At 66.5% G+C, this 22,423-nt stretch overlaps 3 protein-coding genes across 3 annotated transcripts; all 3 read right to left on the bottom strand.

Annotated features, from left to right (window-relative positions):
* Position 1: 1 nt before the first annotated feature.
* On the bottom strand, positions 2 to 5,283 carry CHLRE_10g425200v5 (uncharacterized protein). The gene is made up of 10 exons (XM_043066538.1): positions 4,982 to 5,283; positions 4,736 to 4,793; positions 4,043 to 4,390; positions 3,642 to 3,758; positions 3,310 to 3,402; positions 3,054 to 3,177; positions 2,619 to 2,813; positions 1,656 to 2,278; positions 1,333 to 1,445; positions 2 to 524 (listed from the first exon to the last, which is right to left on the bottom strand). Exons 1-10 carry the CDS (start codon positions 5,029 to 5,031, stop codon positions 356 to 358), a joined length of 1,890 nt encoding a protein of 629 aa, XP_042919935.1. The 5' UTR covers positions 5,032 to 5,283; the 3' UTR covers positions 2 to 355.
* Positions 5,284 to 5,431: 148 nt separating this feature from the next.
* On the bottom strand, positions 5,432 to 7,813 carry CHLRE_10g425150v5 (uncharacterized protein). Its single transcript, XM_043066537.1, has 2 exons — positions 6,006 to 7,813; positions 5,432 to 5,809 (listed from the first exon to the last, which is right to left on the bottom strand). Exons 1-2 carry the CDS (start codon positions 7,602 to 7,604, stop codon positions 5,615 to 5,617), a joined length of 1,794 nt encoding a protein of 597 aa, XP_042919934.1. The 5' UTR covers positions 7,605 to 7,813; the 3' UTR covers positions 5,432 to 5,614.
* A 100-nt stretch (positions 7,814 to 7,913) lies between these two features.
* On the bottom strand, positions 7,914 to 20,283 carry CHLRE_10g425100v5 (uncharacterized protein). Its single transcript, XM_043066536.1, has 19 exons — positions 20,004 to 20,283; positions 19,629 to 19,839; positions 19,265 to 19,367; positions 18,773 to 18,984; positions 18,260 to 18,473; positions 17,843 to 17,964; positions 17,450 to 17,612; positions 15,486 to 17,140; positions 15,063 to 15,200; positions 14,641 to 14,783; positions 14,009 to 14,311; positions 13,572 to 13,763; positions 13,160 to 13,228; positions 12,724 to 12,804; positions 12,355 to 12,467; positions 11,908 to 12,037; positions 11,151 to 11,425; positions 9,155 to 10,959; positions 7,914 to 8,846 (listed from the first exon to the last, which is right to left on the bottom strand). The coding sequence occupies exons 1-19, from the start codon at positions 20,130 to 20,132 to the stop codon at positions 8,065 to 8,067; spliced, it is 6,840 nt and encodes a 2,279-aa protein (XP_042919933.1). The 5' UTR covers positions 20,133 to 20,283; the 3' UTR covers positions 7,914 to 8,064.
* Between the last annotated feature and the right edge of the window lie 2,140 nt (positions 20,284 to 22,423).

The raw sequence follows: 22,423 nt of genomic DNA, 5'->3' as shown, positions 1-22,423 counted from the left end.
TGCCTTTGCGCTTCGCCTTACTGCCCCAAAGTCCAGCCAGTTGGCTGCACCAGCACATGTGCCGTACACGTCAACAGCAACCCCCCCCCCTGAAACAGCGGCATTACGCATTCCATGGGCCTGAACAACCCAACCGCCATGACATCTGGGCCACACTGCATCAGCGGCGACTGCTACCCACCTATCCCGCCCCAGCACTTCTGCTTTGCAGCTCCCGCCACTCCCGCTAGATAGGCCGCTACTCCCGCCCCAGCACTGCTGCTCCTGCAGTCCTGCCCCAGGATCCCGCTGCTGCTGCTCCTGCCGCCCGCCAGCCCCAGCTGCTCCTCCTGTCCTCCAGCCCCAGCTGCTACTGCTACTGCTGCTGCTGCTCCAGCGCCTGCAGGTGCGCCGCCACCAGCAAGGCGCTGTTGGCCGCCGCCACCGCCGCCATCTCCATGGCGCTGGCGGCGCCCTCCAGCGCGTTGCCGTACACCAGGCCGGGCGCCAGCAGGAATGGAGGGAAGCGCTCCGGCGGCGCGAACCTGCGTGTTTGCGTGCGCCGGGGGCGGACCGGATGGGTTGTGCGGTATTTACAGAGCAACAGGAGAGCCCACGCGCGCAGGGCCGGGCAAGCAGGGTTGCGTAGTTCGTAGTACGCGTACTATGTACTACGTACTGTACTATGTACTGTACGCTGCCCTCGTCGGCTAGTACGTTGGTAAAATACGTTGTGCTGGGGAAACCAGCGGGGTGGGCCGTGGCAGCGCTGTGGCGGGCGAGGGGCGCGAGGGGTGCTGGAAAGGATGTCCGTCGGAGTTCGCGAACCATGGCTGCTCTCCACACTGCAGCTGTGTTTTGTCGTAAATATATGAGTATAATTAGTTGAAGGAAGTTCCGCTAGAACACTATGGCCGCGCAAATCCAAAATTACACCGATTAGGGCATGGTGCGGGCACGTGTGTCGTGTTTGCACCGGCTTTCCCCCGGATTTCGTGGCCCAGCGTATTATGCACCGTACTTTAATGTACTGTACTAGAAATCCTAGTATGCTGTATTAATACGCGTATTATGGAGAGGGGGTCGCGTACTATGCAACCCTGCGGGCAAGAAAGCAATCAACGAACTGCCACCATCAACTCGCCACACTGCTGCTACAAGGCAAGCACCACCTGCGCATAGGCTTGCTTGGCCACGTGCTCCGCACGGCCCCCAGCACGGGAGCCTGTCTGCCTGTGGTGCTGTGAGGCTGTGCCCCTCCGCACAGCAGGCGGGGGGGGGGGCTGCCACCGCCAGCACCACCCCCCGCACCCCAGCCCATCACGGGAGGCCCGCCCCTTGCAGCCCACGCACCTGGGGTAGGCGTACCACCTCTTGCTGACCAGCACGCGGGGCGGCCGGCCCGGGCCAGCCTCCTCAAACAGCTGGCCCAGCAGCTCCGGCGCCAGCGGTTCGGAGGAGAACAGCTGCGGCGTGCGGTGCGGCGGGCCGAGGGCGCGGAGCAGCGCGGTGAGACACACGGTAGCAAGTTATTGCATGGTGGCGATGGTTGGTGGTCATACAGTGACGCGGTTGATATGCTTGCAGGGGTAAGCGGAGTAGCGGATGCAAAAGTCAACTAGTCAAGTACATCATTCATAGCGATGGTTCCAGGTTCAGCTCGCCGCGAGCCTTGCCTTGTAGACCAGCTCGCCCTCGCCCTCCTCGCCACCATCCGGCCCCTCCAGCCGCCGCGCCGCCACCGCCGTGAAGGGCACCTGCGCGCTGTCCGTCACCAGCACTGCCGACAGCCCCGGCGGCAGCGCGGAGGCGTTGAAGAACGCGGCACGCAGCCGGCCCGCCGCCACAAAGGTGGTGATGGTGACCTGGTAGGGGCGCTGCAGCGCCGCCGCCGTGCCGTCAACGCCGTCGCCGCTAGGGGCCCTGCTCGTGCTCGTGCTACTGCCGGTGCCACTGCCGGTGCTACTGTCGGCGCTCTGCTCGGCAGCGGCGTCGTGGCTGCTGGCAGAGTCGGAGAACAGGAGGCGTCGCCGTGTCATGACACGCACGTGCGCGCTGGCGCCCTCGCCCTCGCCCTCGCCCTCGCCCACGGCAGCAGACACCAGGTTCACATCGCCAACGTGCTCATGGCCGCCGCCGCTGCTGGACTCGACGGCGGCGGCGCCAGCTGCACCTCCCGCTCCGCCGCCGCTATCAAACGCCGCCGCCGCCTCGTCCGCTTCGGCCCACTCTTCAATGGCCAGACCCGAGCCCACCAGCGGCGCCGCCAGGACCACAGCTTGGTACGGCCCATACACAGCTACGGCAGGTGTGTGAAAGAGCACAAGGAAAAAACAATACGCTCAGGACAGTGTACCGGTATGTGTGTGTGTGTGTGTGTGTGTGTGTGTGTGTGTGTGTGTGTGTGTGTGTGTGTATGTGAAGGCACCACGCCGCACATCGGGGGTGCGGTCCTGTCCCATGTACCATAAGCTAACAGGCGCTGGCACCAAGGCACTGGCACGATCCCCGAACGCAGCCCCCTGGCCTGTGTCACTACGCACCTATCCCGATAGCAACACCACCACCCTCCTGCCAACCCGAGCCGCGCCATCGTTGTTACGCCCCCGCCCACCCCCCCTTACTTCCTCCTGCCTCACCGGTCTGCCCCTCGCCCTCGCTCTCCACCTCCAGCCACCACAGCCCGGTGCCGGCGTGCCGCCGCGCCACCCGCACGCGGCCGCGCCGCAGCACCCTGGCACCGGACGCCGCCAGCAGCCCCGACACCAGCTGGCGGTTCCCCCCCTGGATGGCCCACACGGAGCCGTAGGCAGCTGGGCCGTACGACACCAGGCCTGTGTGTGTGTATGTGTGTATGTGTGTTTGCAAAGCCGCTCGGTAAGTGTCATGAGTGAATGAGGGCGAAAGGCTACGAGGGCAATAGTGAAGACGTGCCTCATGCGGGCTGCATTACTGGTATAAAGCATGCACGGGATGTGAAAGGGAGGCGTGCAACAAGCATGGGGGGCAATGCTATACTGCATGTGTCCACATGGCCCCCCCACCCCCACCCCCCCACGCCCCACACACCCCACCTGCCAGCGCGTTGAGCTGGTCTGTGCGCTGGTTGTAGTTGCAGCGGCCCACCGCCGCGGCGGCCTCCTCGATGAACGCGCGCCCGCCCCACAGCCACCAGGCGGCGGGGCGCAGCAGGTGCGCCTGCGGCCTCGCGAGGGTGCGGGTGCGGTCGATGGCTCGGGCACAGGCGGGATGTGACACAGACCTTGTTGCCGCAACCTTTCTTTCCTACCCCCTTTCCACAAGCACACACACACACATACACACACACACCTGCATGTAGTCCCGTGAGCTCCACTGCGTCTCGTTGAACAGCCCCAGCTGCTGCAGCATGGCGCCCGGCGTGTGCCAGCTCACTCCCGCGGCCTGTGTGTGGCGTTGCGCTGCGTTGTTCCGTGCTGTCTAAAAACGCGCTGAAGGATGGAGACCAAGGACCGGGTCTGACACTACGGCGGCGCGGGCACTGCCGCGCACCACTGAGTTACAAAGGCGGCAACCCATTCGGGCGTGTCGCATGGCATCAGTAGCGCCCGCATTCCCGCCCTTGCAATACCGTACAAACACACACACACACACACACATACACTCACTCAAAGACTACTTGCCTGCAGGTCGTACACCCGCTGGAAGCGTCGGAACGCGGCCGCCACCCGCCACCGATACGACAGCGCCGCACTGCCGTACCGCACAGCCGCACGCGCCACCTCCCACCAGGAGCCCGACTGCGCGCGTGCATGTTTGTGTGTGATCAGGTAGGTCGGGGCGGGGGCAGCAGGCGTGCGTGTGCTAGAAAGGCATGTGTGCGTGCGTGCGGTGTCGAGGGTCGTGGGCTTAGCTGAGGGCAGCAGGAGCCGAGCGCGATGCGCAAGGATAGCACGCACGTTGTGCTCTGGTGGCAGTGAACTACATACGCTCCCGGCTCCTCCCTTTCCCAGTCGGCAACCCGTACCCGCCTTGGCGACCCTAGTCCCCAGCAGTCATACGGAATGGTATCCCCCCTACTCACCATGTTCAAGACCAGCCGCTGTCCATCCCACAGCGAAAGGCCACCTCCTTCTCCTCCCGCGCCTGGGCTCTGCCGGCGGCGAATCGCAGCCTCGCCTGTCGAACCACCGCCCCCTTGCCCCCCATCGCCACCACCTTCCCTTCCCTCATCCTCCCCCACTGAGCCTGCAGCGCTCGCGCTCTCACTGAGCGGCTCCCCCACAGTGCCGGCGCGGTCATGGCTACTGCCGCTACTGCTGCTACTGCTACTGCCGCCGCGGTGTGCCTTGAGCGTGAGCCCCAGCGACTCGGCCGCCGTCTTCACGTAGCGGTTGTGCTGCCAGAACATGGAGGCCCCCAGCTCCAGGGCCTGTGGACGTTGGGCGTGGTGGGGGCAGACGGGTATTGGGGAGCGTGGGGTTTGGGTTTTGGCAGCTGCGATGTGGAGTGCGATGGCACAGGCAGGACAAGCGGCAGCGGCTATGCGGGCGATGCAAGCAGTTGCAGGCCCCGAGCTCTAGCATCGCCTGTGGGTGAACCGGGGGGCCGATGTTGGCAGCGCGTGTGTGGTGCGTGTACTTGCAACATGAACGGCAGGCGGGTAGTGAGACTCAAGGCGAGTAGGTTGAGCAGGGGCTTCCGCCGCTACTGCCTCCCCCGCGCCGCCGCCAGCAGCCGCAGCTGGGCGGCTCTGCAGCTGCGACTGTAGTCTCACCTCCCCTTTGTATGCAAACTCCTGCACCCGACCGCCTTCCACCGCTTCCGCTTCAAACCTGTGGGCTTGGAACATAACACAGCGCATATGAGAACATCAGATTCGTGCGATGCAAATCAGTGTCCCAGGCTTGCGTGTGATGCCAGCAGTGTCCTTCGCGCCCCCAGCCGTGGCCGTGGCGTGGCAGCACAAACCTAACCCTTGCGTGCCCCGGGCCCCGTGCCTGCAGAGCACAGCTGCTCTCACACGTCAATCTCTGGGCTCTGCTCCAGCTGCGTTTGCTCAGACAGCCTCATCGCGGTAAACGCCCCTCCCACTCCAGCGCCGATGATGGCGACGCGAGGAGGCGCTGCGGGCGAGTCCTGGGTCTCTGAGTTCACGGAAACGCTCTGAGGTACTAGCACGAACGTAAAAAGTACCAGCAACATCCATGTATGCCGTAGCGATGTTGGGACACTGTGGTTCCGGAACGGTGAAGCATTTGCCATGTTGTCAGAGCTGCTTCAGATTCACAGCCCGCCCACGTAACTGATAGTTTGATATATATATCCAGAGATGTCAGCTGCTAAATGTGTAGATCGAAATGGGCGAAACCGGCTGTAAATAGAAACCCCAATCGGCATGAGCGGTTGGCACAGCTCGTCCCCATCCCGCATTGGTGCCGGGCGCTCGGTGCTGCATTCATGTCCCGGGCGCTCCAGTATGATCCTCATCTTAGCATACGAGTTTCAATTTGAACTGGTCAGGTTCAGGCGTTCAGCAATGTCCCCACTATCCTCTCCATCATGCTTGTCGTCTTGCTCCAGCCAAGCTGGATTGCCTCATCCGCCTCATCCGCTCCATCCGTTCCTTCTTCTCATTACCAACCCCCTCCTCAGTCTAATCCCCCTCCTCCGGCTCCTGCTCCTCCTCCTCCTCCTCCTCCTCATTGTCCTCCTCTGTTCCTTCTTCCGCTTCGTCCTCCCCGCCTCGCTCCCCACCACCGCCGCCGAGCAGCCCACGTGCCTCCAGCCACCGGCGGGTGGCGAAGTTGCCGGCGGCAGTCACCCGCGCAGCCTCCGAGTGCGTCAGGGCCTGCACGCACGAGTGGCAGGCGGTGGGCGCGCAGGTGGGGTGGAGACGGGGGGGCACACGGAGCAAGCACCGCGCACCCGTCACACCATGCCAGCAATGCACTTGCTCCTAGCCCTTCCGACCCGGCTGTGCGCCCAACCCGCGCGGTACGGTACCCCCAGGTCCAACAGGAGCTGAGGCTCGTCGCGGCTCTCACCTTCAGGCCTGCCTCTCCTCGCCCCGCTGCCGCCTCCAGCTCCGCCGCTGCCCACTCCAGCGCCTCCTCGCTTCCGCCAACTGCCACCGCGCACAGGTCCACCGCCGCGCCCCGCGCCCGCAAAGCGTGCAGGACGGGTATGCCGGCGCCGATGTGCGCCAGGCACCTGAACACACGCGTCCAGTGCTGTTTAGCCGCAACCGGGTCCGCTGCCCCGTCAACAGTCGCCTCTATAAGCTGCACCACCAGCAGCTCGCTGCGAACCCTGTCGCATGATGACGCACCGACAACCAAATCCTTTAGGGTAAAGGCCTGGCCGCGGCGCTGCAGCAGCCGCAGCACGGCCAGCAGCCCTTGCGTGTCGCCGTCCGCGCACATGAGCAACCGCGTCCAGATCCTAGCCGGCATCGCCAAGCCGCACTCATCCCACAGGAAGGCCAGCGCATCCGCGTCGCCCCAATGCACAGCCGTAGCCGCAAGCATCTCTGGGAGCCGCAGCCGGCTCACGCCGGCAGGAGTGCCGGCGGCCGCCGGGCGCATGCCGGCCGCGTACAGGCGCCGCACCCGCGCTGTGAAGTCGGGCGTGTGGGGCCCCGTCTCCACATAGGAGTAAGCCCCATCGAGCTCGCCTCGCAGCACCTTCCCAGTCAGCTCCGCCCCCCAGCGGCAGATGAGGAAATCCAGCTTGGCGGCCCAGCAGGACGTGGGGCTGTGAATTACGGCTGCCAACAGGCGCACCAAACGCTCCGTGAGAGGAATACCGAAAGGACCTGGCTCGCCCGCCTGGTGCTGCGCGGCGCCAGCCGCTGCCGCAGCACCAGGCACGAGGCCCCAGGGCCACAGGCCGTCAAAGTGCCGCTGCAGCACCGCCACGGGGCAGCCCCTCGCAATTGACATCAGCAAATAATGCTGCTCCACTTTCGGCAGCATACGATGCAACTCAACAAGCTGCTGTTCGGCCTGCTCCGCGCCCGCCGCAGCGCCCGCCCCGGCCCCTACGATAGTAGCCGCAGCCGCAGCCTCCCAGCGCGCTTGCTGCAACGGCAGCAGCGCCTCGAGAACCTGGGTCTGTCCTGCCGACGCCGCTGACATGGCAAACTCACATTTGTCGGTTCGGAAGCAGCGGTAACGCTCTTGCAGCTGTGACAACAGGTTCAAGTGGCCGCCAGCACACGCGCCCAGAGCTGCATCGCTGCAGTACATCTCAGTCGGTCCAAGCAGCAGCGCAAGCACTGCGCTGTGGCCCGCCTTAGCCGCCGCGTGCACAGCTGCCGACAAGCCCCACCCTTGGTGCTCCTCTGCGGCAAGCCGCTCCCGCAGCCGCCCGCAGGCCTCCACGTGACCAGCTGCGGCCGCCGAGGGCAACGCCGCCAGAGGAACATGGCAGCCGCAGTGCTCCAGAGCTGCGTTCAGGCTGGGTGCGTGGCCAGAGGAGGCAGCCAGGCACAACAGGCGCTCGCGCTTGCGCAGTGCGAGCGCGCGCCAGGGCTCGGGGCGGCCCCAGTGTGCCACAAAAGCGTGCCCGGGCCACGGTATGCAACCCCTGTGCGGCTGATCCCTCTCAACCCGTCTCTCTGGGGTCGCAGCAAGCTGTATCATTCGGTAGTCATCGCGTAGGGCTGCCGCGGTATCAACGTCAACCAGCTTGAGCGAAAGAGAGCAGTCGTTGCAATGCAGAAAGCTCGCAACGCGTTTCTTCAGCTCTGGAGGCAACCAGGACCACATTCTCGCGAACGAGCAGCAAAGACGTGATAAAAAGGTTATTTGTGATCGCGGGGCTGGGCAGTCGTTGTGTAAACTTCTGGACCTCTTCGCTTATTTAGGTAGGACTGTAAGGATTGAAAGTTATACCAGTATCTGCAGGCAGTCAACGTCCTTCGCTGCTCGCCGAGACCGTCCGCGAAGACCGGCACATGTTACTTACACTGCTCTGTCGCCTCTGTGTGCTGTCCCCCTGCTCACCTGACGACACCGCTCTGGACACCGCTATCCTCCTGCGGCACCGCGAGGAAGCCCTCCTCCACTCAACAGCCTCCCACACAGCCCCTCACACAGCCCCTCACAGGTGGTGCAGCGCCACCCGACCCCGCAGCGCCGGGCAGCTCCGTTCCGCCGCCGCAATGGCCTCTACCACGCTGGCGCCCCTGCACGTCATCTCCCGCACCAGCACACCGTAGAACGCCGCCGCCGCCTCAGCCGTCACCGCCGCCGCCGCACCCACCCCTCCCTCGTCCCTCGTGTGCCCTACACCGCCCGTACGCTCGTGCTTTCCTTGCCTCGCCAGCAGCTCCTGCACCCCTGGCGTAGCGCCGCCGAAGCTGATGCTCTCCCGCGCCGCCACCAGCTGCGGCACGCCAACCGCCGCCATCGCACCCACACCCTCCCCCTCCCCCTCCCCCTGCCCCTCCTCCCGCCCCTGCTCCCTCCCCAACGCCCCCAGCACCTCTGGGCCCACCAGTGGCCGGTCCGGACACACCACTGCCCGGGCGCCCGCACGCAGCAGCCCAGCCGTCACCGCGGCCGGCAGCGGCGCCGCCGCCGTCACCACCAGCCCGCCTAGCTCCCGCGACAGCGCCGCCAGCGCCGCCGGCCGCAGCGCCGCCGCCGGCCGCGTCACCTGCAGCAGCAGCGTGGCGAGCTGGCGGCCGCCGTGCCAAACCTCCTGCCTGGCGAGCTGGCGGTAGCGCACGCAGCGCCGCGCATCCAGCAGACAGGCGCCGGGCGCGGCGGAGAAGAGCGAGCTGAGCGTGGGTGCGGGAGTGGGTGTGGGTGCGGAGGTGGAGGCGGAGGTGCGGGCGTGTGCGTGGCCGAGGCGCCGGAGGATGAGGTCGGCGTCGGGGCCTGTGGTTGGGAGGTGCGGCAGTGTGTGTGTGGGAGGGGGTTGTAGATACCAGCACATGTAGAACCCAACGCAACACGGGGTGTGTGTAGATACCAGCCTAAACTAAACCGAACCCTATGCAAAGGGGGGGCGTGTTAGGAAGCGGACTAGTGAGGCGCGAAGGAGAGTTACTATATCATCAGTGCATCAATGGTAGCAAACGAGGCGTTGACGCCATGAGGTAGCGCGGCAAGCGGGCATCAACGCACCGACTGCTATGAACACACCTCCCCAAACGCGCCAACCAGACCCCAGTCGCAGCGCCTACCTGGCTCCACCACAGCGACCACGTCTTGCCGCCAGCCTGTGACCAGCGCCAGCTCCTCCTCCTCCCCCTCCTCCCCCTCCCCCTCCCCCTCGTCCCCCTCCCCAGACCCCAGGAGAGGCAGGCCGCCGCCCCGGCCCTCGCCCCCAGCCTCGCCCACAGCCGCTGCTGCTGCTGCTGCTGCCGCTGCCGCTGCTGCTGCTGCCGGCACTGCGGCCACGGGCAGCGACAGGTGCAGCAGCCCGCAGCGCTCCGTGGCGTCCGACAGCAGCGCGCCAAGCAGCAGCGCGGCCCGCGGCGGCGGCGGCGGGCCCGCCGGCGGCCGCGCGGCAGCTGCGAGTGAGCCGCTGGCGGCAGCGGCGGCGGTGTGCGGCGTGGAGAGAAGTAGCGGCGAGACGGAGCTGCTGGCGTTGCCAGCCTCACCTTGCAGCGGGCGTGCCGAGGGAGCAACACCACCGCCACCGCCGCCGCCACCGCCGCCGTCACCGGCCCTCCCTGGGACTGCAGATGCCGCAACGCCGCCGCCGCCGCCGCCGCCTGCTGAAGCTCCAGTGACCCGGGCCAGGGGCAGCGGCGGCACGGCTGGCGTCGCGTGCGGGGCTCCTGCACCGCCGCTGCCGCCGCCGCCGCCGCCCGAAGGCGGTGCCACCGTGACCCCACTACCTGCGGCCCCACCTGCGGCCCCAGCCGCCGGCATGGCAGCGGGCTTCTTAGCGGCGCTCGCGCCACCACTGCTGGTGCTGGCGCCGCTACCGGTGTTGCCGAAGAAGTACTCAAACAGCGATGACGGCTGCGCCGCCGCCGCCGCCGCCGCGGACGCGGTGCTGCCGCCGCCACCGCCGTCATGCGCCGCCACCGCCGCGGCCTCTGCCGCCGCGTCTGCAACCCCAGTCCCCGCCGCGGCTGTCGCGACCTCCGCCGCCGCGTCCTCCATGCCGCCACTGCCGCTGCCCGGCAGGCCCGCGGCCGCTCCTGCCGCGCCGCCGCGTGACAGCGAGGACCAGCCCCTGAAGTTGCTGCCACGCGGCGACAGCAGGCTGTGACCCGAGCGCGCCGGCCCCGTGCCCGCTCCACCCGCGCCGCCGCCGGTAACCACCCCAGCACCTGCGGCCTGGCCGCCGCTGCTGCTGTCAGCAGCCGCGGCAACGGCGGCAGCAGCCGCGGCAGCAGCAGCAACAGAGGCGGACGCCATCGGTGTCGACGCGTCAGCGGTCCGGCTAGAGGGTGAGGCCACGTCGCCGGCACCTAGGTGCCTGTGTGCCACAGAGTGCGCACCTGCCGCGTCGGCCCCAGCTGGCATCCCATCTGCAACCGCCGTCACTCCCACCGCACCACTGCTGCTCGCGCCCTCCTCCTTTACCTCCCCCTCCGCGGCCGCCGCCGCCGCCGCCGCCGCGGCAGTGGCTGCCCGCTCCCGCTCTTCCCGTTCCAGCTCCTCCTCCTCCTGCGCCTGCTGCTGCAGCCGCTGCAGGTGGCTGCTCACGAGTGAGGAGCAGAGCGCGTCGTCCGCCGCCGCCGCCGCCACGTCACAGCGGCGCACCAGGTGCGGCTGCCGAGACAGCGCCTCCAGCACCGCCGCCTCCACCGCCGCCTGGTACGCTGGGGGTGGACGCGACCGGCCCGAGCTGTCGCCGCCGCTGCCGCCGCCACGACTGCTAGCGGACGAGGGGGCCAATGACTGGCCGGAGGCTGTAGCCGCCGAGACGCCGGTGGGCCCAGACGACGGCGATGCAATCGTGGCGGCCGCGGGTGTGTCCGCCTCCGGCTCCGGCGCCTCAAGCAGCATGAAGCCGCGCCGCGGCCCCAGCCTACGGCCGCAACCACACACGGCGCACACCAACATAATAGGATAACGGGGTCTTCACCATGGGTCTTCACTGATCAACTCTTATTTGTCTCGACTGGGCAAAGAATCGGCCTTCCCTCAACCCGCCCCTGGCAAACCACCAAGCGACAGATAAAAGCAGACCCCGCCCCATAAGCGCTCCTCCCCCCTCACCTGATGCGCGGCACACGTGACAGCGGCAGACCATCCGGCCCCAGCGCACCGCCCGCCGAGCCCCCCGCGCCTGCCGCCTCCCACGCCTCCTCCTCGCCGCCCTGCTCCCCCTCCTCCCCCTCTCCCGCAGCCTCTGCTGCCGCCGCTGCCGCTGCCGCCGCTGCTGCTTCTGCCGCCTCCAGCTCGTGTGGCTGCGGCGGCAGCGCTGTGAGCAGCAGGCTGGCGAGGTCGTCGAAGCGGTCGCCGTGGACCCCGCAGTAGTCGTCCACAGCAGCCTGCACGGCACATCACCGCATGTACATAGGTGTGTGTGTGTGTGTGTGTGTGTGTGTGTGTGTGTGTGTGTGTGTTTGTTAAAGAGCACAAGGAAAACATTGCGCAAAGACAGAGTGTGTGTGTGCGTGTGCGTGTGCGTGTGTGTGTGTGTGTGTGTGTGTGTGTGTGTGAGAGAGAGAGAGAGAGAGAGAGCACCAGGGAAGGAAGCACGCAGGGCTGTGTGTGGAGCCGCATGTGCATGTGCATGCACGCGGTATTACATGTATGCGGTAGGGGCAGAGTGGGAAGTAAGGTTTGGGTTGCAATCACCTGACCCTTTGCCCTGACGCCCGGCCGAGGCTCCCACCCGCCTCCAGTGCTCCTCGCCTCCTCACCTCCGAGGCCCCCCCTCCCCTTTGCTCTCTCCATCGTGCATGGACGGCTATGCCATCCCCCCCTGCTCTCCCTCTCCCTCCCCCCCCCCGCCCTCCCCCCCACGCACCTGCAGCGCCGCCCAGTGCGCGGGGTCGACGTCGTCCAGCTCCATGGCGCAGCGCTCGTGCACCGGCTGGAAGCGGAAGTATCGGCAGCCGGGCACCAGCGGCAGCAGCGTGGACAGAGCCTCGTCGGCCCTGGGGGGGGGCCAGGAGAGGTGGGGGAAGGGGTTGTAGATACCAGCCCCGACTAACCGAACCCAACGCAAGAGAGCGAGCAAGAGAGCGTGGCTTATGGGGGGGGGCATTGCGGCGTGTGGGAGCGTGGGTGGGGGGCGTTCCAGGCAGGACAAGTTCGGAAGCGGGGGTTGCGAGGTTGGGGAAGTGGGAATAGGGGAATGGGAGGAGCGGCATGGGGAGTACGGGCGAGTGTGCGTCTGTGTGTCACCTTGGCTTTGGTTCTCGTAACCCAGCCCAACCCTCTTCCTCCCCCACGCCCTCCCCTGCGCCCCCACCTGTCTGGCGAGGTGGCTGCGTCCACCAGCACCGCCCCCGTGTCCAGCATGGCGTGTGCGCCCTTCTCTCGCCGCACACTGGGGGCCGCACCACAGCCCACACTCACCAGCGCCTGCGCGCCAGGAGCGGGAAGGCCGCATGTGGAGGGTGGAGGGTGGGGCTGGGGTTGCAGCGGCAGTTCGGGTGGAAGCAGGGAGCAACAAGCGTGTGGTGGCGGTGCCCCCGTCCGGCGCCCGTCCGGACCCCGCACAGCGCCCTCCTCCACCTCCCGCACCCGCACACACGCACACTCACATGCACACGCACACACTCACGCGCACACACATGCACATGAGCTTTCACACGCACACAAAAAAACACTCCCCCACCTCCACGGGCGTGTTGGGCCACAGCAGCCGCGCCTGCTGCAGCGCCAATATGCCTGGGTTGTTGGCGGTGGCGGCGCCGTCCTGTGTGTGGGGGTGTGGGTAGGAGGGGAGGAGGGGTTGTGGGTGGATGGGTGCGTGTGTGTGTGTGTGTGTGTATGTGTGTGCGTGTGTGTGTGTGTGAGAGAGAGATGGGGGCCCGCTTGGGGGGCTCGCTTGCCTGTGTGCACAGCGCGTGCCCCCCCCGCCTATCCCCATTCCTGAACCCCAACAAAATTGGTTTTACACGGCGACTCTCCTCCCTGCCTCAACCCCACTACTGCTCCTTGCTACGCCTTCTAAATTGCTCATGGATTTAACCTCCACCCTGCCTCACCTACCCACCCACCTATCCACCCACCCAGCCTGGCTCACCCACCCACCTCCCCACCCACCCCACCTGGAACCTGTCCTCGCCGCACAGGAAGTCGTCCAGGTAGTAGGGCGCCGCGGAGGAGGCGCGGACAGCCTGAGGGCGTGTGTGTGTGGGGTTACATTCATGATTAGGTAAGAAGTAGCGAAGTTGGGGTGGCACGGAGGGGCAGGGGCGGTGTCCAGGGATGACAAATTAGGAGAAGGCGCCGTTGACAAGGCACCGCGCTGCACGGACTCAGGCGGGGGTTATGGGGGATCATGAGATGGGCCGTTGCACGTACCTCACCTTCCCTTTTTTCCCACTGCCTTCCTCTCCTTCCTCTCCTCCCCACCCATTCTCCCCTCTCCCACCTGCCAGAGACACACACCACACACACCACACACATACCCCCTCTCTCCACCCCGGCAATTGGAAATGCAAACACAACAACGCTCACCTGCCAGATGAGGTGGCGGCTTGAGGCGGGCCCCGCCCGCAGCGCCGCCGCCAGCGGCTCCACCTCTGGCGGCAGTTCGTAGGTGGTGAAGAGGAAGGGCGTGACGGGGCACACCGACACCAGTGTGGCCACCGCCGCCACCTTGGGGCCGCCCAGAGCCGCGGCGTCGATCATCTGGTTGCCCACGCAGCCCTGAGGGGAGGGAGGGGGAGGGGGGAGGGGGGAGGGGGAGGGTTACATTCATGATTAGCTAAGAAGTGAAGGCGTAGCCAGGGACAGGGGGAGGGGGGAGGGGGGCGCGGCGCGTGGCGCGGCGTGGCATACAAGAATGCACGTAGTCTCAAATGGAGCGTGCGTTGTATCTACAAGATTTATCTACAAGCTGGATTCAATCCTACAGTCCTCACCCCCGCCCACCCACCGCCACCACCGCTCACCAGCTTCTTGACCTCGCACATCTGGCGCAGCAGCTCCTCAAACGTGCTGGCGTCGTGTTTGAAGCCGTACACAGCCACACGCAGGCTGGTGCTTGTGCCACGCACCACACGAAACAGGCTGTCACGCCAGCCGCCCTCAGCGCCGGCGCCGGCGCCGCCAGCGGCAGCGGCAGCGGCTGCGCCGCCGCCGGAGGCGGCGGCCGCCGCGGCGGCGGCGGCGCCTGCGGCTTGCGCCGCCGCCTGCGCCTGCGCCGCCATGGCCAGCTCCTCACGTGGTGTGGCCGCGCCAGACTTGGCGGCGGCCTGTCATTGTTGTTGTCAGCGGCGGCGGTTGCGGGCGTGGGTTGCGGAGTCAAGACCATGGATATTACAGTATGACTACTGCCGCTCGCCCGCCACGCCATTCAGCCTACTGTATGCGCCCAACGCCTGTCCCAGGTAAAAGGCTGCCCTTCCCGCCCCTCCTGCCCTCCCCAAAAACAAACTCCCTCCGAGCATTATCTTGGGCGAACTTGTCGTGTCACGCGTCCTCATGTCTCTTCGTCCATGTTGGGAACGCTATCATGCTAACAACAAGAGCAACCCCTTCTTAAAGAATCATGAATGTAACCCGGCTCCGCCCCTCCGCGCACCTGGTTGAACACCTTGTGCCCTAGCCCGGTGTAGATGGCCTCGCACTGGTCCAGGCTGAAGTGGAACACGCCCAGCCCCACCGCCACGATGGCGCCCGTGCTGGTGCCCACAACCAGGTCGAACAGGCCGTGCAGGGGGCGGCCTGGCGGCAGCAGGGTGGGGCGGCGGTGGTGGTGGGGTGAGGGAGTGGTGGGTGGTTCGGTTGCAAGGTTAACACCTTGGGAACAGGATAGCAGCACGGAAATCAGGGGACAGCAAGTCAAAACATCAGTGTTGGGGTGGTTGGGGTCTGGGGTGCCAGGCCTACACAGAGTGGAATTTACGATGACAGCCCCCAATGCACCAAACAGGTTCCGAAGCAAGTCTGGGCAGACCCGCACACCTCTTGTGCCACACGCAACACCAGTCCCGCCGCTCTCACCCGTGCGCTTCTCAATGTGCCTCAGTATCTGCACCAGCGCCAGACCGCGCATGCCGCCGCCGTCCAGAGCCAACACCCGCAGCCCCCGGCCGCGAATGGGTGGCGTGCCCACCGCCCGCGCCACCACCTCGTTCTCGCCTGCGGGGAATGTAGAGGGGATGAGGCGGCGACACAGGTCGTGAGGTACCCATCACAGGTAGGTTTCAGAGGAGTGAATAGGGTTGCGAAGACCTGGGTGCTGCATGGGTGGTCCCCTTTGTATGGCCCAGCCCCCCGTCCTTCATTTTACACGAGCGCGAGGCATCACACACATAGTGTCGCGTATTGTTTCTGCTCTTCAACACGCACACACACATGCACACACACATGCACACACACATGCACACACACACACACACAATCACAACGTTTCAGCACACCCACCCAGAATGGCCAGCACTTTGATCGCCAGCAGCCGCGACGGCTCCTGAGCCGCCACCACCTCCGGCACCCGCCGCGGCGGCGCCAGCGCGATGGCCGCCGGCAGCCCGCCCGCCAGCGCCGCCGCCGTCGCCGCGTCCGAGGCCGCCGGCGGCGACGTCGGCGACATGACGCCAGACGGCAGCCCCGACATGCTGACGCTGCCGTACCCGCTGCCAGTGGCCACACGCGCGGGCGACACCGCCGTCACGCCCGTGGCGATAGCTGCACTGGTGGTGGTGCTTGTGGTGGCGGTTGGGGCGGCGGCTCCGCCGCCGCTGGTTAGGGCGGAGGCAGAGGCGAGTAGGTTGACTGCGGCGGGCGTGGAGGCGGAGTGGTGCAGCGGCCGGCTGGACTGCGGAGGCGACAGCACCTCCCCTCCCGCCGCCCCGCCGCCCACAGACATGCCGTGCCCTGATGATGACGTCCCCACGCCACCGCCGCCGCTGACGCCACTGACGCCGCCGCCGCCGCCGACTCCCACCACACCCGCGCCGCCGGCGGAGGCGGAGTTGGGCGACGTGGACATCAGGGCGGCGGAGTGGCGCGCCAGGAAGCCGCCGCCGGAGGAGGTGGAGGCAGTCGGCGGCGAGCCGAGCAGCGCGGAGAAGGCCGCGGCGCCCGTGTCGCTGATCCGCCCCGCGCCGCCCTCGCCCGAAACGCCCGCGTTTGAGCCAGGCGCACGCATGGGCATACGCACGGCCGCCGGCGCGGGCGGCGTTGGCGGCGGCTGTTGCTGCGGTGGTGGGGGCGGTGCAGCTGAGCTGCCGGAGAGCGGCCGCGAGGCGGATAGCGGCGTGGAGGCAGAGGTGGAGGCGGCGGCGCCGGAGGGGAGGGTGAAAGTGGCGATGCCGGTGCCGGTGCCGGTGCCGGGCGTCTGCGCCGCGCTAACCAGCTGCTGATGCAGCTGTCCCGCCGTGGCGGCGGCCGCGGGCTTCCGACCCGGCGCCGGCGCCGCCGAAGCTGACGATGTTGGTGGCGAGGGCGTGGGCTGCTGCACAGGGCTGCCACGGCTGTTCACCACCAGACCTGTTGACACATCAGATCCGGCGCCCCCAGCAGCAGCAGCAGCAGCAGCAGCAGCAGCAGCAGCAGCGGCAGCAGCCCCTAGGGACGCCGGCGCCTGAAGCAGCTGCTGTTGCCGCGCTATCAGGGTCTGCTGCTCAGACAGGCGTGACAGCGCCTGCGCCCGCTCCCCGCCAGCCGCCTCGCCCAACCCCAGACCCGCACCCGCCGACTCCAAACCACCTACGCCGCCGCCGCCTCGCTCCACACCCGCCGCCTCCGCCGCCGCGCCTCCTGTCCCGCCCGCCGCCCCCGCCGTCGCCAGCTCCACCAGCCGCCCCACCAGCCCCTCCGCCTGCCGGATCTTGACCTTGTTCTCCCGGCAGAACGCCAGGTTCGCGAGCGCCGACAGCGCCGCCGCGCGCGCGTCCGGCTCCGCCGCCGCCACGCAGTCCGCCAGCAGTGCCAGCAGCTCGCGGCTGAGCAGCTCGGCGGCCACGGCCTCCGAGGCGGCGGCCAGGGAGGACAGCAGCCCCAGGCCGCACAGCTTGGAGGCGCGGCGGGGGGAGCGCAGCAGCGTCAGGATGGTGGACAGCACGTCGTGCGCCAGCAGCCTGCGGCAGGAGGTGTAGGGGAGTTGCGTCCATAGTTATTTGTGTTGTTATGGTTTCAACGCCTGAAGGTCTCATGACTGACATAGTTATTGAAGAAGTGAAGGCGTAGTAGTAGGAACAGTAGCAAAGCGGAGGTAGGGGAGGGAGGTGGGGCGGATGTGCGAGAAGCTTGTTCCATGGGGATAATACCATAATAACAAGCACCCCACCCCTGGCCCACGCCCCTGGCACCGCCAACGCTCTCTCCATGCACGCCCTCTACGTGTCCCAAGGCCGCACGCCCTCTCCGTGTGTCCCCAGGGGCCGCACCTGCGCGCCGTGCCCAGCCCCAGCGCCGCCAGCGCCCCCAGCGTCCTGCAGGCCTGCTCCGCCACCACGGGCGCCTCGCTGAGTGCCATGAGCACCAGCTGCTGGATGGCCGTCTCCTCGCGCGCCATCAGCTCGCACTGGGCCCGGTCCTCGCTGATGCGGCCTGGGCGGGGGAGGGGGCAGGAGAGGGGATAGGGAGCGGGGGCAAGGTGGCTAAGAGGGGGAGGGGCAGGGGTGTTTCAGGAGGATGGCCGTTTGGGTAGGTAGGCTTTGTCACGCCCTGCATTTCGGTGGCGGCAGGCAACCGAGCCGCCTGCTGCCTCCCACCCCAACGTCAATATCAACCCCAACCCAGCTCCGCCTCCTCGCCCCGCCGCCCTCCCCGCCGCTCACCCAGCGCTCCCGCCAGCAGCGGGTGCTGGCAGCTGCTGCGGCGGAAGGTGAGTTTGAAGAGCGGCGCCAGCTTGTGGCTCACACGCGACATGTAGGGCAGCGCCGCCACCTCCACCTCCCACCTGCGGGTGTGAGCGTGCGTGTGCGACCAAGGGACCGAGGCAATAAGGCACCCAGGCACTGCGTTGCAGCCGATGCAGATACTGCCCATACTCCGCCAAGCATGCCCCTGAGTCACGAGGTCCCAAACACACTAACCACACGACGCCATGCCGAGCCACATCGCCTGCCCTCCCACTCCCTCTCCCTCTCCCTCTCCCTCTCCCTGTCCCTGTCCCTGTCCCTGTCCCTGTCCCTGTCCCTGTCCCTCCAGCCCTCTCCCTCTCCCCCTCCCCCTCCAGCCTGCCCCTCCCCCACCGGGTGTAGGCTGCGTCCGCCATGATGCGCACGTTGGCCAGGCTCAGCGACCTCAGCGCCGAGGCGGGGCTCAGCTCGGGCAGGTACTCCAGCGGGTTGCCGTACAGCTGCAGGCTCACCAGCCCGCTCAGCGCGCGCAGGTCCAGCACGGGCGTGGCCAGCCGGTTGCCCTCCAGCTCCAGGTGCCGCAGCGCGGAGCAGCGCCGCAGCTCGGCTGCGTGTGTGGGGATGGGGATGGGGATGGGGATGTGGTGCGGGGCCCGATAGGGCCCAGACTGGGTGGCGGCAGCCCTCCGTTTCACTTCCTCCCTCCCGTATTGCCTTCTCCCTCACGGCGACAGACCTACTGTGCCACCCCTCCGGCGCCAGTACACACCCTTGGCGAGCCCCTTCCGCCCAGCAGCCCCCTCTGCCCAGCAGCCCCCTCTGCCCAGCAGCCACCCGCCACCCGCCCCGGCCCCCTCTGCCCGGCAGCCCCCGGCCCCCCGCCCCCTGCCCCGGCGCGCGCCCTACCCGGCAGCGCTGTGAGCAGGTTGTGGTCTGCCGCCAGCACCTCCAGGCTGCTAAGGCCGCTCAGCTCGGGCGGCAGCGAGGCCAGCCGGTTGTGGGAGAGGCGCAGGATGCGCAGCGAGCCCAGCGCGCCCACGGCGGCGGGCAGCGCGGTGAGGCCGCAGGAGGACAGGTTCATGTTGGCCAGCGCGGCCCAGGAGCCCACCTCGCAGCAGCTGTGGGTGTGGGGTGTGGGGTGTGGGTGAGGTTGAGTGTGGGTATGGAGTGAGGCGTGGTTGTGGGCGTGGAGTGAGGGATGTGGGTTGAGGGTTGCAGGCGTGACTTGTTGAGTTATGGCGGTGACGAACATGCGGAGGCGGCGGTTGGAGGGGACGGGTGCTCCAGGAGGAGCCAGGGACGGAGGAGCTATGGGGGATCTGCGCAGATGAGGGGTCGGCGGTGCTGGGGGCAACGCCGGTCCCCGCTCCAGGCGCCCACCCAGCCACCCATCCGCACCTGCACCAGAAGTTGCCGAATCCCTCGGCGCCGCGCAGCTTCCACACGCCCGACAGGTCGCAGTGCTTGAACAGCGCGGCCAGCAGCGGCTCCGACACATTGCCTGCAGCAGCAGCAGCGGTGGAGGCGGCAGGTCGGGTGCTGAGGTGGCGGTGATGGTGGTGGGATGTCCGGGGGGCATTCAACGATTCAGCCCGAGCGTGAGGAACGTATGTGCCGGCCGGCTGTGGAGGCGAGGCCGGGTGAGGCGGGCTGCGGTGACTCTCGGCAGCTCCGGGCAGCTCCCATGAGCTCGCATCAAACGGGTGCGCGAGGCCCGAAGCGCCCCATCTCGGCACCGCCCCTCTTGACACGGCACACTCACCCGAGTTCGTCACCCGCACGACCTGCACGCAGCGCAGCGCCGGCGCCAGGCATGCGACCGACAGCTTGAGCGACACGCGATCGCCGCCGTGTGGTGACGGCGTCAGTTTGACCAGCAGGCGCTCCTCTGCGCGGTCCAGCTGCACCCGGGACTTGGCTTGGGTGAAGCGCTCCAGCACGGACTCCACGGTCTCCTCGCTGTTCCAGGTGACCTGTAGCACCGCAGGCAAAGGCGGGTGGACGTCGCCGGCAGCGAGGGGACGCGTCGGGTTGCAACGGCGTGGTCGACGGGGGGCTGAGAGTGACTGGCATACCACGACGGGGCCCAACCCGTGCGTTACTCAGTAACTTCTGACCCGTTTGTATCAATTCGTACCTCGCTCGTGGCAAGCGCCATCGGCAGGCGAACCTGCCCGAGCATCGGGGCCTTTGTATTCTCGCGTCCATACTCCAGCACCAGCTTGAAGGAGTCTGGTGTCCCGCCAAAAACTCTTCGTGAAAACATCTTGCAACGCGGGTAGGCCCTAACCGCCTTCCTGTCTAGAGTCTCTTCTTGAAAGCAACACCCGAACGGGCGAAGCAGTAGAAGTCGCTAACCTTTGGCCCTGTCCATTTATCCTGCTGCGAAGTTTACAGTTTACTGCGTCCTAAACAACATTACGTGTAAACAACTTGAAGGCTCTCGGTGTGCGACGCTGAAGTGCAATTGGAAGCGACACGTCTCAGCGGACTGGGCAGATCTGTGTAGCTTCTGTTTGTACATGTTTCATAGGAAAATGCCCAGTGTAAAATTCATATACCTACATGTTCAATACGCCGCTTTGCCAACTCGCCTTGAGTTCGACTGTTGCAATGCCCGTGTCGCGCTGACGCGAGCTGGTTAGTGGTGCTCTGTGCTGACCGTGAGATGTTGATACTAAGGCGATAGGCGCCGCGGCGGCTTATGCGGAGGACAAGAGCGGCTGGAGCCCCAGTAGCGTACCCGGGTTGGGCGCAAAGCACGAGCTGACGCAAGCCCATGGGCATCCCACGCATGCTTGCATTCGGGTGGGCAGGCGGGTTTGGCGGGTGCTAAAGCTGCAGCTGGGACTGCACGCCGCCCTCAAGACCAGGGGGCACGAGTGCCAGGAGAACAAGGGGAAAGGGTCCAAACGTGAGGGGCTGCGGCGTAGTTGTTTTGGAAACCCCAAATGCCTGGGACTTGAGCATGCGCACCCGAAACCGGTAGGGGCAGTCCGGGGGGTCGGGGAGGACAGGGGTTCACAGGGGCTTGAAGACCGCGGCCAATGTCCTGCTAGGCTTGGCCCAAACTCATATGCACCATGAGTCCATGACGCCCTTCCATATGCCTGTTGATCACGCGCATGCAGAAGTTGACTTCTTGCTATCACTGCGCGTCATGACTGGTGTGGTACCAGTCAAGGCGCGCTGCAATGAGAGGCGCTTGAGCATCGGGGCACGCCTGTCGCCGTGTCCGGCAGGGTTGTTGTCTGACCCTGGGCCGTTACAGCCGCTGGTGACCACACGGGGCGCAACACACTGGCTTGCGCGCAGCTGACCGAGCTGTTGGTGAGGAACTCTGTCTGTGCCTGGAATTATGGTGCGAGTACGCACCGGGTACTGCAATGCTATTCACGTCGTTGATAGGGGCATTTGTAGGGTAAGCGCTGCGGTGACTCCGCGCTGGCGTTGGAGTTGGACTACTTGTATGTGCCGGTACGTCGGACCCGGTAGTTCTCACTACCTCCAGGAAGTCGGGAATGTATAGGCACTCCACCACTGCTGTCATTACGCCATTACAACAAGCGCCCGGCCCGAGCGAGCGTCCGGACAGGGCTCTGGCAAGCGTGGGGCATGAGCTTCCTGAGGAGTCCGGGGCAGATCAGGGACCGCTGAGGGGGCCTGAATAGATAGCACGTGGCAAAACTGGACGTGCATGTCTGCATGTTGTGCGCGTGATGGTATCTCGTTGTGGATTCCTACGTGTCAACAAGCACGCCTCGTTGGTGCGCACTTCCCATTTGCTGCCTTGACTTGCAGGCGCTCGGGTCGGCGGCCACAGGGTACTCAATGCATTCATCGTCCGGCTGCAAGCTAGTCAGCTAGCCACGACCACGACCAACAGGTCCAAAGGATTCCCTCTGCTTCGCGCCGTGTGCGTTGCCTTCCTCTGCACTTCACAGTTCGGAGCCACAACGAGAGCAAGAGGTTAGGGCAGTGCGATTCCGGGGAGGCTCCTCCCCTGGTGTGATGCGTTGAAACACGCTAGCGTCAATACACATAGGACAGCATACGCTGGGGAGGAGCCTCTGCCAATCCCACGCACGCTTGTACTGGGGAAGGGCCGGTGGCGCTGAGGGGTGCCGCAGCTGCTGCGCCGCCGTGGGCGCTGTAATGAACTGCACGCCGTCCTGAAGACCAGGGGGCACCAGTGCCAGCAGGAGAACAAAGGGTCCTAACATGTGGAGCTGGGGCGCAGTTTGTTTCAAACTCAAACTGATCGGGACTGGGCGTGCGCACCCGAAACCGAGGGGGGGAGTCAATCCGGGGGAAGGGGGTAGGGGAGGAGGCGAGGGGTGGGAAGACCGTGGCCGATCCAGAAGGGCCGAGCAGCGCGCACCCAGGCCGTTGAGTCCTCAACAACTCTGTGCTCACCCAAACACAACCCGCTAGAGTGCGGCGTACATTGCTGCACTGAGTTCACAGGTCGGCAGCTCGGGCCAGCGGTTGTGGCCGCAGAATCGGGGCGGATTTACCAAATCAGCCGTGTTATCCGCAATATTGCCGGCGAATTTC

Source organism: Chlamydomonas reinhardtii, chromosome 10 (assembly GCF_000002595.2).
Source record: "Chlamydomonas reinhardtii strain CC-503 cw92 mt+ chromosome 10, whole genome shotgun sequence".
Classification (NCBI taxonomy): Eukaryota; Viridiplantae; Chlorophyta; class Chlorophyceae; order Chlamydomonadales; family Chlamydomonadaceae; genus Chlamydomonas; species Chlamydomonas reinhardtii.
This window is presented reverse-complemented; position numbering and strand designations above follow the sequence as displayed.